The 15653-nt window shown below is 40.0% G+C and overlaps 1 protein-coding gene across 7 annotated transcripts in view; it reads left to right on the plus strand.

Moving 5' to 3' along the window:
• Positions 1–4595: 4595 nt before the first annotated feature.
• The window catches only part of TRIM37 (tripartite motif containing 37), a 145761-nt gene continuing 134703 nt past the window's right edge, over positions 4596–15653 (plus strand). For 3 of the 7 annotated variants that reach the window (XM_078437363.2, XM_060647743.3, XM_060647747.3), the window contains exons 1-2: positions 4597–5059; positions 6766–6867. In XM_078437363.2, the coding sequence (XP_078293489.1) occupies positions 5039–5059; positions 6766–6867 (123 nt within the window). In that variant the 5' untranslated portion in view covers positions 4597–5038. Of the gene's footprint in view, positions 5060–6765; positions 6868–15653 lie in introns of all 7 variants that reach the window. The other 4 variants (XM_078437364.2, XM_060647748.3, XM_060647744.3 and 1 more) reach the window with 2 other exon arrangements.

A 15653-nucleotide genomic window follows, 5' to 3' on the forward strand; every position in this document is an offset into this window, starting at 1 on the left:
TGCTGTTTTAGAGTGTCTCTGTTGTATATCAACACTACCTTTGTTCTCCTTCAGCCTATATTATTATAATTGTACATTCTATATGAAAGCTAAGAAACTGAAAACAGAGGATTACTGGCAACTGTTACTTGCCAATTGTGTGTGTATTTCCTTATTTTATTTATTTATTCATTTATTTTATTAAATTTTTTTTGAGTTTTTAAAAAAAATACTTATTTTTGAGAGAGAGAGAGAGAGAGAGAGAGAGAGTGTGAGCAGGGAAAAGGCAGTCACAGAATCTGAAGCAGGCTCCAGGCTCTGAGCTGTCGGCACAGAGCCTCATGCGGGCCTCATAACTCACAAGCTGTGAGATCATGTTCTGAACTGAAGTGGGACGCTTAACTGACTGAGCCACCCAGGCACCCTAATGTTTATTTAGTTTTAGACAGAGAAAGAGATACATAGAGTGTGAGCAAGTGAGGGGCAGAGAGATAGAGAGGGAGACAGAATCCAAAGCAGGCTCCAGGTTCCGAGCTGTCATCATAGAGCCCCACGTGGGGCTTGAACCCATGAACCACATGATCATGACCTGAGCCAAAATCAGCTGCTCATGACTGCCACCCAAGCGCCCCTTGTTATTTATTTGTAAAAAAAATTTTTTTAAAGTTTATTTATTTATTTTGGTGGGGGGTGGGGGTGCAGAGAGATAGGGAGAAAGAATTCCAAGCAGGCTCTACATTGTCAGCATGGAGCCCTGTGCAGGACTCAAACTCAAACCCTGAGATCATGACCTAAGCCAAAATCAAGAGTTAGATGCTTAACTGACTGAGCCACTCGGGTGCCTATTTGTTTTTAAATAACTATTGGCAATAAGGTAATCATAGGGACAGATTTTGATGCAAAGATGTTAATCACAGGGTTATTTATACTAGCAAAACACAAATACATCTGGCTAATGGAAGGTAAATAGGTGTATTCACATAATAAGAGGTCAAGCTGCCAATAAATTACTACTGTTAACCTGGGAAATGCTGAAGCTGTGTTAAATGGGGATAGGGGAAACAGATTGCAGTTTTGTAGTTAAGATTGGGCTTTGGAGTCTGCAATGTAAATACAGGTTTTTTGTTTTTTTGTTTTAGTTAATTTACTTTGAGAGAGAGAGTGTGAGCTGGGGAGGGGCAGAGAGCATGGGGCAGGCTCCATGCTGTCAGTACAGAAGTTGACTTGGGGCTTGAACTCACAAACTGTGAGATCATGATGTGAGCCTTAGTCTAGAGTCAGACCCTTAACCGACTGAGCCACCCAGGCCCCTGTAAATAGCAGGTTTTAGATTCTAGTTATGTGATCCTAACCAAATAACTTCTGTGTGTCAGGATGGCTGGAAGCACAATGAGATGGTAAAGTGTTTGGGTTTGATAATTAGAAATTGTTCTGTAAATATTTCCATATATGTAACAAGAGACATTGAAAAGACTAGGAAAGATGCATCAAATATTAGTTCTGCAGGTGATAGAATTATACGTTCATCTAATTAAAAAAATTTGTTATGAGCATTTATTTGTCCATTAACAAACTTGTAATAGGTGACAAACAGGGTTGGGAGAGTAGCTTCAGTTAAAATTGTACTGTGTAGTTGAATATTTGAAGAACAGAACCACGCCTTAAAAATTTTTTTTAAATGTTTACTTTTGAGAGAGAGAGAGTGAGCATACAAGTGGGGGAGGGACAGACAGGGGGACAGAGGATCTGAAGGGGGCTCTAAGCTAACAGCAGTGAGCCTGATGTGGGGCTCCAACTCATGAATTCAGATCATGCCCTGAGCCAAAGTCGGACACTCAGCTACCCAGGCGCCCCCCTCCCCTTTAGATTACAGAGAAATAAGTCACACTTCAGTAACATTTTCTTCAGTATTTTTAATTTTTAGGAAGTTTTTGTCATGGAATGGCTCTGGGATGTGATGTTGATTGGTGGGATTGAAAAATGGTAGTATCACAAAGAAGTCATGACAAATTCCTGGTGTTTTTCCTCTATGATTTCCTTCACAGTCATCCTGTAAATATTGGTTCTTCCCCCACACCCCCTTAAAATAGTTCTCTCTGCACTTCTTTATATATTCATTTATGATTCCCAAATACAACTTCTTCCATTAGATCTAGATGCATAGATCCATATGTCCAATAAAAAAATTCTGAGTATTCAAATTGATCACTTCCAGAGTACTTACTGACTTTATTTTGTCCATGGGCACTATTCTGTTACCTAGAATTAAGAAGTTTGTACCTTTATCTTCTTAGCCAATAAAATCTATAATTCTTTCTCTGAAATGTTCATGGTATCCAAGCTCCACTTTATTTTCACTCTTACTACCCTAATTTAGGTCTTTTATTTCTCATTTGGATAATTATTTTTTATGTGACTATAGTGTTTTTATGTCTTAAAGTTGTAAGTAATACAAATTAATTTTAATACAAATTTAGGTTTTAGGAAATTAAAACATACAAGTATGTCTATTATCCAGAAATTATCTTGAATCTCTTCAGATGTTTCATTTATCATTACCTATTTATTTATGTATGTATTTTTTTTTGTTTTTTTTAGATAGAGTGCAAGTGAGAGAGAGGGGCTGAGGGAGAAAGAATCATATACAGCTCCATGCTCAGCACAGAGCACCATGTAGGGCTTGATCCCATGACCCTGAAATCATGACCTGAGCTGAAATCTACAGTTGGACACTAAACCGACTGAGCCACTGAGGCGCCCTCAGATGTTTCTACATATATACACAAATTACAAATATTTTTTTACAAAAATAGGCTGATACCATATATTATACTGCAGCTGCATTTAGGGTTTTTTTTTTTTTTTTAATTCATTTATTTTGAGACAGAGAGGCGCGAGTGGGAGAGGGGCAGAGAGAGAGAGAGAGAGGGAGAGAATCCCAAGCAGGCTATGTGCTGTCACTGCTGAGCCCGATTCAGGGCTTGAACCAATGAACCCAGAGATCATGGCCTGAGCTGAAGTCATACCCTTAACCAAATGAGCCACCCAGGTGCCCAGTGTTTTTCATTGTAAATATATTTTGGATATTTTTATCACACACTTCTGCTATTGTTTTGAACAGTTGTAATCCAATATATGGATGTTACCATGATTTTTTTCAGTTCTGTACTGATAGGCATTGATAAGCTGTATAATAGACAAGTTAGATTTGTTGGAGTTCCGGGGAAAGGCAGCTAGGTCCTCCTTTAGGGAATTCTGAGATCCCAGGTTTCCTACCTCCATGTGGTAGCTAGGCATCCTGCCAACTAAATTCTTTTTTACTTAAATTAACCATAATCTGTGGCTACAACCATTGACCCCTAATTGTATAGGTTTTCCAATTTTTCACTATTATGAACTATTGCAATAAATCTTTAAACATTTTTGGGTTCTTGGACAAATATATCTATTAGCATAAGAACTTATTTTAATATTTATATGTTGTAATTTGTCTTATTTTTTTCACTTCTCATTACTCTTTGAATCCCAAGTACAGTACTGTGTTTCACAGATAACTTTTTTGAGGTAAAATTCACTTAGCAAAATTAAACATTAACCATTACTACAGTGTACAATTCAGGGCGTTTTATCATAAATGGTGGCGTGCAAACATCAAGACCATAAATAAGTTTTGGTTAAAGAATTTCCAGTAACAGATTAATCTTACTAAATTATTCCTGTCCATGGCTCACGTATTAAAAAATTGTCCACTACTTATAAGAAAGTCCAAATCCCTTGATACTCAAGAGCTTCTTTCTAGGTTATTGTTGATTCTTTACGTGTGCACTCTAGATTGGGTTAAGTGTAATAGTGGTTTGCAATACATCAGAAAGGAAAAAGTAAATTCAGATTAAGAATTTGATGTAAGACCTTTGTCTCACACCCTCAATTCCTGCCATCTGTAGACTTCATGACAAAATTGTATGAAGAAGACGCCAACATAGGAAAGCTGAACACAGCTGACGCTTGCACTTTCCATAGTCCCATAGCGACGGCAAACCTCAAGTGGCAAGACATGCTGGATGGAGTGGTGTAGATCAAATCTCTACAGTCTGTGGTCCCATTCTTCCTGAAACGACACCGCTGTAGGCTTCACAATATGAGTAGGTGGGGCAGAAGTCTCAAAACCCGAGAATCTGGGGTTCCTTCCAAAGAAAGAACACTAGCCACCAATTCTACACCATGGTTTCTCAAAAAGTGCGGGCCAAAGGCTACCTGCAGCCAAATCTGCGGAGAGTGGCTGTTGACGATTTTGTGGAGCCTTATCTTAGAATCAAGTCCGAATACCTAGGGGTGTGGCTTCAGAGTCTGTTTCACTCAAGCACTCCAGGTGGTTGTTCCAGTCTTTGGCGCGCCAAAGTTTGAGACTGGTGGAGCGCCGCCCTTCCCTAAGGGCGCAGAGGCGTGGAGACCGGCGAGCGCCAAACTCTCATCCGCTTGCGCGCTAGACTGTGGCCAAACACACGCAGCCCTGCGGCTGCTAGCAGCCAAATCTCGTGTGCGCCCCCGCACCGCGGGAACTAGTTGCCCGCCTCTCTCCTCCCGGCTCCCCTAACGCCGCGTTCTGCGCGCATGCGCACCGCGCCTTTCCTCTTCGCCGCTCCTTCAGCTGCCCTGGTTACCGTTGGTGTTTGCGAATTCCCTGCAGCACCTTCTTTGCTGGAGACCAGCGCCGCCGGGCTCTAGCAGCAGTTCGATACGCGCGCGCCCGCGTCACGTGGTGCGAGGCTCCCTCGCGGTTGCTGGCGGGCGGCTTAGCGGTGAGGAAGCAGCTGCGGCCACCGCTCGCCCTCCCACTGCGCCCTAGGGCGGGTGCGCGGATAAATATGGCGAAGTGGGGGTAGCTGGCGCCGAACCCGACGCGATGGGGCGAGCAGGTGGGGCGGTCGTCGGAGCCTCCTGAGCCACACGCCGGCGTGGTTTTCGTCGGCGATTTGACCTGGCGACCTCGGGCCGGCGCCCAATAGGTCAGACCACGGACTCCGCGGGTCGCCGAGGGCCCCGCCGAGAGCCGGAGGCAATGGATGAACAGAGCGTAGAGGTGAGGGGGGTTGAGAAGGGTGGTGGTTACTCTCCCTCCGCTACCCCCTGAGCCTTCTTTATTTGGGGCGCCCTGCCCTAGCCCTCCCTGTAGTAGAGCACCCCCACTCCGCCGCTGCGGGTGTAGTGAAGGCTGGCCCAGTGCGAAGGACGCCGTGCTAGGTCCGCAGCTCTTCGGGTGCCTTGTCAGGTGGTGGTATCCTGGCGTTTTCTGGGTGTCTTGGCACGGTACTCATTCTCAGAGGGTTTTTGCAAACTACAGTCTGGGAAGAGCAAAACTGCAAATTCATTAGATAGACGTGCCGTGCACTCGCTACCTGTTCTTGGGAGTTCAAGTGCAGATCCAAAACTCTCTCCAACTGGAATCATTCCTCCCCGACCCGTACATTTTGCAGACTTCTGCCCTTCCTAAATTGAATGAGGATATACTTTTATTATCCTATTTGTAGTTTTCTGGAACAACCTATTCTTTTATATTTGGCTCTTGTGAGCTGTGATTCCAAATGGTTGAGATATTTACTTAAAGGCCAGTAACATTAAAAAAAAAAAGATTGCTTATTGGACCTAATTATTTAACAGTTGTCGAATTTTGAACTTTCCATTACCTTGGTCCTTAGTAAGTTGCAACTGTATTACAGGCACTCCAGTTGAAAGTAGTTCACCCAATGGTCTTATTGGCCACCCTCCCCTCCCCCAGCGTCTGCATCTCACAGGTTCTTTCTGGTTCTGCAGAGTCATGATTGGACTAATGAATAATTTTCTCCTTAGTTCCTCCTGCGAAAGTGTTATAAAGGTTTTGTAACGTTTTCTTGGTTTGGGAGCGTTTAATTCTCCTGGGATGGAGTAAATAAATGTGAGTACGGTAAAAATAAAATATACAATAAGTTGGTTTTCATTATATCTGCTTTCTTGTTAGTTACTTCCTAAAATGATTTATCTGAGGCTTGCAAACTATCGTTTCTTCTATTTATTATTCTTTTTTTCTTTTCAAAGCCTTCATGGGGCGACCACTAAAATTTTCCATAGGAACAAAATCTCAGGCTCCAATAAAAAGCTAGTTGGTTGGAGTATCAGGGCAAATTCAGATTTCTGGATTCTGAATTAGTTTCTTTCTTGATCAGAGTACACTCTGTTAGTATATGTATCTTTTTTAAAGTTTTTTTTTTTTTTAAATTTTAAAAGCAGTCCATCCCCTTGGGGAAATTGCAGAAAAAGTTAATATAGTTCATTCAGTCAGTCCATCTTTTTTTTTTTTTTTTTTTTTTTTAGGTGTTCTGCATCATAATAAGGCTATTTTTTTCTATATCCTCAAATCAAGAAGTTTCTAGTGACTGTCATAATCTGTGTTAACTGTCCTAATTTTTCTTATTAACTGTCATAATTTAATATTTTGAAATTTGGGTTATAGCCACATTCTTGTGATTACAATTTATGCTTCAGTGATAATATTTGTGCATAAGTGTGTTTGCATTTCATGTTCTTTCCTTAGAATAGAGCCACTGTGAAGCTTAGGAAAGAAAAAGCACTTTTTCCAGATGTTCTGAGGTACACTGGGCCTTGACTAACCAAGTACTGATAAGACTTATTAAAACAGGTTATATCAGCCCAAAATTAATGTCAATGTTGAGTGAGTTGTTTTAAGCATGCTTTTTACTTTTGATTCAGTAGTCTAAATCTGGTGTACCTTACATTTTTTATTATTTTCAGAGCATTGCGGAGGTTTTCAGATGTTTCATTTGTATGGAGAAGTTGCGGGATGCACGCCTGTGTCCTCATTGCTCTAAGCTTTGTTGTTTTAGCTGTATCAGGGTAAGTTGCATTTCTTTCTACATGCCCTTAGTGTATATACGATGTGTTGTAAAAATCAACCATATTCTTTTAAAGTTAGTTTTTTAAATGTTTATTTATTTTTGAGAAAGAGAGAGCATGAGCAGGGGAGAGGCAGAGAGAAAGGGAGACACAGAATCTCTAGTAGGCTTCAGGCTCTGAGCTGCCAGCAGAGCCTGATGTGGGGCTTGAACCCATGAACCATGACATCATGACCTGAGCTGGAGTAGGATGCTCAGCTGATTGAAGCACCCCAAAATCGACCATATTTTTTATCTTTCTTTTTTTTTTTTAAGTTTATTCATTGTGAGATAGAGAGTGAAAGAGAATCCTAAACAGGCTCCGTGCTATTAGTGTGAAACCTGATGTGGGACTTGAACCCATGAACCTGTGAGATCATGACCTGAGCTGAAACCAAGAGTCGGACACTTTAACCAACTGAGCTATCCAGACACCCCAGTTTCGTTATCTTTTTAGATTTTACATTTTGTCTCCTTTTAAAAAATGTTTTAAATGAATGTTCCTTAATAGGGAGACCATCATCATATATTACTTAGTACTGTGGAGGTGAGATAACTACCATGAAATGTCTAGAAATCAAAACCCACTATAATTTTAATATATTTATTAAATCATTGCACATTTAACAAGTACTGGTAAAGTGGTTGCCTGCATTGCGTTTGGGGTTGAAGACTTCTTTTTTTTTTTTTTTTTTTTTAATTTTTTTAACGTTTATTTATTTTTGAGACAGAGAGAGACAGAGCATGAACGGGGGAGGGGCAGAGAGAGGGAGACACAGAATCTGAAACAGGCTCCAGGCTCTGAGCCATCAGCCCAGAGCCGGACGCGGGGCTCAAACTCACGGACCGCGAGATCGTGACCTGAGCTGAAGTCGGACGCTTAACCGACTGAGCCACCCAGGCGCCCCTGGGGTTGAAGACTTCTAAGATAAATGATGGAGTGCTTGCCCTGAAGGAGCTTAAATCTAAGTGACATAATGGGCTCCGTTTATACTGAAGAATGTATGTATAGTGTCATAAAGAGGCACTAACAAAGTGCTGTGAGACTCAGAGTTTATACTGTTGGATGGGTAGGATGGAGAAAAAGCTAATAATGGGTTCAGAGGCTTAGATTAAAGTCGTATAATCTTACAGGTACAAGAGACTTTAGAGATTAATATAGTCCGTTGGCTTTAAAAGGAATGTAGGTGAACCCCTCAAAGAACATTATGAGGAAGCCTAAGATGTGAAGCAGAAGAACTTTTTTATGTGGAGGGATTCAGTAGTACATCTGCAAATCATAGTTAAAAACTGCCCTGCCCACATTACTCGCAGTAGATTTTGTCTTTTACTGGGAAAATCAAAGCCATCTAACATGCTCTTCACCTCAAAATTTCTCTGTGGTTCCTTATTTCTGCCTTAGGAAGATAAATAAACCTTTGTCGAGAGTAATGGTTGTAACACTTAAATCACTTGCTTCCGGTCACACAGCTAACAAATAATAGAGCTGGATTTGAATCCAGGAAGTCTGGCTTTAGAGCCTGTGTTCTTTGCTTCTACACCATGTGGAGAAGACCAAGGTTATATATCATGCTAGTTCTTCCATTCATAAGCTGAGAAACTCAATTTTTCCTAGTCTTGTTTCTTCAGCTATAGAATGAGGTAACAAGATTTGCCTCACAGGATGGTTGTGGCATTAAATGAGATAAGCTAAAAAGCAATTTAGAAATTGTAAAGTACTGTTCCATTGTAAGGTGTTAATATTTTATTGTTAAAATAGCAATTAATAAATTTGGCATTATTTTTTATAAATGGTGAAACAGAAGCTGTGGAAACTAGGTAATTGGCCTGTATCACTCTCTCAAAATTAAGAAGAAGTGGGAAAATTTCATCTACCTTGGGAAATTTGATTTATTCTTGCAGGTTTAACTATCATTTCTCAGTGTATGGCTTTTAAATCTATTCCTTTGGCCTTGACTTTCCAGCACCTTGAGCTTTGTTCCCGATCAAATTCTGTTTTTTTAAACTGATTCTTTTTGACTTCTTTTTGTTCTGTTCTGCCAGTCATTCAAACTTGAAACCTTTTACACCAATGATATTTTTTAGGTTTATTTAGAGAGAGCACATGTGCATAAATGAGTGGGGAAGGGACAGAGCAAGAGGGAGAGGCTCCCAAGCATGCTTTGCACTGTCAGTGAGAACCCGATGCAGGGCTTGATATCCTGAATCATAAGATCATGACCTGACCTGACATCCAAAGTCTAAGGCTTAACCAACTGATCCCTGGCACCAGTAATTTTTAAGTCCTGTCAGTTATTATCTTCTGCTTTCACTTAGATCTGTCCTACTTTTCCATTCCATTATCATTCTAGCAGAGAAATATATACCTTTATTACCTCATGCTTAGATAATTTTATCTTTTTTTATTAAGAATTTTTTTAATTGTTTATTCTTGAGAGAGACAGAGACAGAGAGAGAGAGAGAGAGAGAGAGAGAGAGAGGGGGATGGGCAGAGAGTGGGAGACACAGAATCTGGAGCAGGCTCCAGGTTCTGAGCTGTCAGCACAGAGCTGGAGGTGGGCTCAAACTCGCAGACTGTGAGATCATGACCTGGGCCAAAGTTGGTTGCTTAACTGAGCCACCCAGGTGCTCCAACCGTTTTTTTTTTTTCTTTCCCCAGAGAGAGAGAGAGCGCGTGAGCGAGCTTGCAAGTGAGCAGGGGAGGGGCAAAGAGGAGAAAGAGAGAATCCCAAGTAGGCTCTCCGCTCAGTGAGGAACCTGACGTGGGAATTGATCCCAGGACCCTGAGATCATGACCTGAGCCGAAATCAAGAGTTGGATGCTCAACTGACTGAGCCACCCAGACACCCCTAGTTAGCTTTTTTTTTTTTTTTTTAATTTTTTTTAATGTTTATTTATTTTTGAGACAGACAGAGACAGAATGTGAGTGGGTTAGGGGCAGAGAGAGAGGGAGACACAGAAGCAGGCTCCAGGCTCTGAGCTGTCAGCACAGAGCCCGACGTGGGGCCCGAACTCACAAGCTATGAGATCATGACCTGAGCTGAAGTCGGACGCTCAACTGACTAAGCCACCCAGGCGCCCCACCCCTAGTTAGCTTTTAACTGATCTATCTTGAGTCTTTTTTAAAGTTTATATATTTATTTTGAGAGCTAGAGTGTGTTTGCTAGCTGGGGAGGGGCATAGGGAGGAGAGAGAGAGAATCCCATGTAAGATCCTCATTGCCAGCGTGGAGCTCTAGGTGGGGCTCGATCTCACGAACCATGAGATCATGACCTGAGCTGAAACCAAGAGTTGGATGCTTAACCGACTGAGCTACCCAGGCACTCCAAGTCTTTTCTTATCTGTGGTTCATTTTATATCCTGCTGCCATATTGATGTTTTCCAGAAATGTCATTTTTTTTTCCTTATCAGAAACCTCAGATTCATTGCCTTAATTCCTTAGAATATTATCTTTATATTCAGACCACTTGGATAATCTGGTTCTATTCTTTGTTTCTTTCTTTTTTTTTAATGTTTTATTCATTTGTGAGAGTCAGAGAGTGAGTGGGGGAAGTGCAGAGAGAGAGAAGGAGATACAGAATTCAAAGCAGGCTCCAGGCTCTGAGCTGTTAGCACAGAGCCTGATGTGGGGCTTGAGCTCACTAACTGTGAGATCATGACCTGAGCTGAAGCCAGACGTTTAACCAACTGAGCCACCCAGGCACCCCTCTATTCTTTCTTTCTAAAGCTGTCTTGGTTCCTGAATGTACCATTCATGTGTTTATTCATTCAACAAATACTAATTACACATCTACTTGGAGTTAAGCATCGACTTCCCAGGGAGTTGACTTATTTACTACTTGGGATATGGACAAAAAGGTAAATAGACATATGTTAGATACCAGAAAGTGCTATGAAGAAAATTAAACTGAATAAGGTATAGAGTGGGGACTTTGCGGAGGGTATGAGCAGGTTGTTAGTTATTTTAGATAGTCTGTGAAGGTCTCTGAGAAGTGATATTTGAGCCAAGACCAGAATGAAATGTGGTAGTGATGTGAGTATCTACAGGAAGAAAGTCCCAGGCAGAGAAATCAGAAGGAGCAAAGCCCCTGAGAGAAAGAACAAAGAAGCCAGTGTGGCTGGAGCAAAGAGAGAAAGAGGGAAAGGAGATGAATTTGGAGATGGTTAGGGCCTTGGTAAAGACCTTGGCTTTTATTTTAACTGTAATGGTAGCCATTGAAAGCTTTTGAATGATACGCAGTAATTTTTAAAAACTCACTTTTGCTGCTATGTAGAAAGTGGATTATAGGCACCATAGGTGGGAGAGGAAGTGAGGAGACCAATTTGGTTTAGACTCGAATGGTAACAGTGGAGGTGGTGAAAAATAGGGCAGTTCTGGATATGTTTTGAAGGTAGAGCCAATGGATTTACTTATAGATGGGACATGAGAATTTTATACAACATTTAGATGAATGGTTTTCTATTCTGAGATAGAAGAAATTTGGGGAGGAAGAGTTGGGTAGGCTATAGATGTACAAGTTTTGTTTTTAAATATGTCAAGTTTAAGATTTTATACATCTAACTGGAGAGGTTGGCAGTTGGAAATATGAATCTGGAGTTGAGGAAGGGGATGTTAGTGATACCGAATTATTAGCATATGGATAGTATTTTAGGCGTTTGATGAGGTCACCAGATTACCTGATAGGGAAAAGACTTTTTGGTTTGAACTCTGGGTCACTCAACATTTAGAGGTCAGGAGGAGGAGGAGGATTAAGCAGGAGATAACAAGAAGGAGCCGTGAGTGAGGCATCACAGAATTCAAGTGAAAAACATGTTTCAAAGAGGAGTAGGTTAACTGTGTCTTGTATTTCTGGTTCGGGATTTAACCATTGGATTTGAGAATGTGTAGGACATTGGTAACCTTGATGAGTAGTTTTAGTGGAATAATGAAGACAAAATCTTGATGTCTGGGAGAGGGAGGCAAATAAGACAGCAAGTGTAAAAACTCTAAAAATTTTGATGTAAAGGGGAAAAAAAAGGAGTGGGTTGAAAAGGTTTATATCTCATTGAAAGTGAACCAGTAGAGAAAGATTAATTAATGATGCTGGGGAGAGGGGATAATTACAGGAGCAAAGTCCTTGAGACCTGGGCATTCCACCCAACCATATTGTATTATTGTTTATTTGGATGCCTCTCCCTTCTCTTCCATCCCATCTCTGTTCATTTGACCATGGAAATTTAATTATCCATGACAGGCCAGATGCTTGTGTCACTGAATAAAACAGACTAAGGTCCAGACCCATGAATAGACTTGTCCAAAGTTATCTAGTGGTTTGGGACAGACCAAAACTGGACTCACTCCCAGGCCAGCACTCTACCTATGACTCTCTTGTGCTTCTATACGCATATACCAAAAAGTGGGAACGTTGGCTGTATTTTCAGGCCAGGTCTCTTTCATTCTTCCAGTTACTCTCAGTTGATTCTCCATCATTACCTGTTCTTATTTTTGTATTTTCACCCATTTTTTTGCCCCAGTCTTTTTCATCAAGTAGTTTTGGTTTTGTTTTTGACTCCTTGATTTTCAGCATTGGTAGCATTTTATGATTTCCTGTAGATATTGACTTTGTTTTCTTTTTAATATTGGAGTTTTTAAAAATTAGATATAATTGACATACAGTAAGCTGCACATATTTAAAGTGTATAGTGTGGTAAGTTTGATAAATGTATATACTTGAGAAACCATCACTACAAGATAGTGAACATACTTATAATCCTCCAAAGTTTCTTTGTACCTCTTGGTAATCCTTCCCTTCACTTATCTTATTCCTAGGAAGCCACTGATCTGCTTTCTGTCACTGTAGATAAGTTTGCATTTTTTGGACTTTTATAGAAATGGAATCTTATGATATGTTCTCTCATGTGTCCAGCTTTTTTCACTCAACAAAATTATTATTATTTTTTTTTTTTAATTTTTTTTTAACATTTATTTATTTTTGAGACAGAGGGAGATAGAGCGTGAAGGGGGGAGGGTCAGAGAGAGAGGGAGACACAGAATCTGAAACAGGCTCCAGGCTCTGAGCAGTCAGCACAGAGCCCGACGCGGGGCTCGAACTCACATACCGCGAGATCGTGACCTGAGCCGAAGTCGGACGCTTAACCGACTGAGCCACCCAGGCGCCCCTCAACAAAATTATTTAGAGATGTATCTATGTTGTGTGGATCAATAGTATTCCTTTTTATTGCCAAGTGGTAGCATCCCATTGTATGCATATGCCATAATATGTTTATCCATTCACCTGTTGATGGACATAACTGTGTCTACTTTTTGGTATTTACATAGAAAACTGCTATGAACATTTATATACAAGTATTTGAATGGGCTTAAACTTTCTTTTCTCTTAGGTAAGTAAATAGGAATGGAAGAGCTAGATCACATGGTAGATGTATATCTAACTTTAACAAATTGTACACTGTTTTCTAAAATAATATCATTTTAAATTCTTACCAGCAATGTGTGAGAGTTCTAATTCTTCCACATTAATGCCCACACTTGGTACGTTCAGTCTTGAATTTTAGCCATTCTCATAGATATGGAGCAGTACCTTAACATTTTCCTTTAAGATCAGGATAAAGATAGAGATGCCTACTTTCCTTACGTTTATCCATTACCCTTTTCCCCAGTCCCGGTAACCACTATTCTTTCTGTCTCTGAACTAAGTACTTCATATAAATGTAATCATATAACATTTGTCTTTATATATTTAAAGTTTTATTCCTTTTTTTTAAAATTTCTTTTTTGTGTTTATTTGTTTATTTTGAGAGAGAGAGAGACAGAGCACGAGCAGGGGAGGGACAGAGAGAGAGGGAGAGAGAATCCCAAGCAGGCTCTGTCCAGTCAGCTCAGAGCCCGACACAGGGCCTAGTATCACAAATGGCGAGATCATGACCTGAGCTGAAATCAGTAGTAGGACAGTTAACTGATGGAGCCACTCAGGTGCCCTTCCGTTTGAATTTTAGAATGGGTTTTTCTACTTCTGTAAAAAGCACCATTGTGGTTTTGATAAGAATTACATTGATACTGTAGATTGCTTTGGGTGGTATTGGGATTTTAACAGTATTAAATCTTCCAATACATGAACATGGGATGTCTGTTTATTTAGGACTTTCTTTCAGTGGTGTTTTGTAGTTTTCCATGTATAAATCTTCCAACTCCTTGGTTAAGTTTATTCCTAGGTATTTTACTTTTTTCTTTGATGTTGTAGATGTATTTTCTTAATTTCCTCTTTGAATTCTTCATTGCTAGCATATAGAAATGTGTTTTTTTTGTGTGTGGGTTGATACTGTATTCTGCAACTTTGGTGAATTTGTTCATTTTGTTCATTAATATTAACAGTTTTTTGTGGAACCTTTAGGGTTTCCTACATACAAGATTATGTTATTGCAAACAATTAATTTTACTACTTTTCCAGTTGGGATGCTTTTGTATTTTTTTTCCTTGCTTAAATTGCTCTCGGTGAAATTTTTAGTATTGTGTTGGATAGAAGTGGTGAAAATGGGCATCTTTGTCTTTTTCCTGATCTTAAAGAAAAAGTTTTCAGTGTTTCACCATTGAGTATGATGTTCACTCTGGATCTTTTATGTATTGACTTTATCAAATTGAGGAAGTTCTCTTTTGTTCCTTTTTCTTGAGTGTTTTTATCATGAAAGGATATTAGATTTTGTCAGAGACCTTTTATGCATCAGTTGAGATGATCATGTGGGTTTTTTCCTTCATTTTATTAATGTGATGTGTTGTTATATTGAATGAACTATCTCAGCATTCCAGGTAGTAAATCCCACTTGGTCATGCTGTATAGTCTTTTTAATATATTGTTGAATTCGATTTGCTGGGCTCTTGTTGAGAATTTCCCTAGGCCAGTCTTGCAAAGTTAGGTATGTTGATTCTCTTGTTACCTGTGAGGAAACTTGAGCTCAGTCATGTGTCTGGTGTCTTGTAGTCAGTAAGTGCTAGAGCTAGGAGTCAGACTCAGGTCTGAATACTGTCTAAAGCCGTGATTCTTCCATTTTAATGGAGAGAAATTCTTAAATTGAATGTGGGGAATTGCTCTACTATAATTTTTGTTTTCTTTAATTCTTCTTGTGCATTAATATTGTATTGCTCGTTCTTACCTTTGGTTTTGGTTTGGGAGAAATATTGTTTTTCCCAAAGTATTAAAATTACCATATTTATTTTGTGATTAAGTTAGATTATGGAATACAAGGTAAAAATGTCATAAATATTCAGAGATGGGAAAGATTACTAGCTTGTTATAGTTAGGAAAGTTTTATGGACCTAATTACTGGACATTCCCATGGGACAGCACATGGTGGGGGGGACATACTAGCAAATACACAAATATACCAAGCGTGGTGTATAGTGTAGCAATAAGCCTGTTTTGACTGGAACGGAGAGACATATTTAAAAATATGGACTGGTCACTCCCTGTCATGGTCCCAACCTTTAGAGAGCTTATAGTCTGGCAGGGCAGAGGAGACCGATAAATAAGTCAGTGTAATAAAGTATTATAAGCACAATAAAGGAAGAAGTACAGGTTGCTGTGGTAGTCTGTAGAGAGTCAGGGCAAGCTTTCTGGAGGAAGTGACATAAACTGAAATCTAAAGAATGAGTAGGAATGATATAGTTGAAGAATATCCTGGGGAGAGAGAGGAAATAAATATACCTAAAGCCTTAACCTTGTTGGGTTCCCTAGAGTGAGGTAGAAGGTGAGG

Source organism: Panthera onca, chromosome E1, assembly GCF_046562875.1.
Source record: "Panthera onca isolate mPanOnc1 chromosome E1, mPanOnc1 haplotype 2, whole genome shotgun sequence".
Lineage (NCBI taxonomy): Eukaryota > Metazoa > Chordata > Mammalia > Carnivora > Felidae > Panthera > Panthera onca.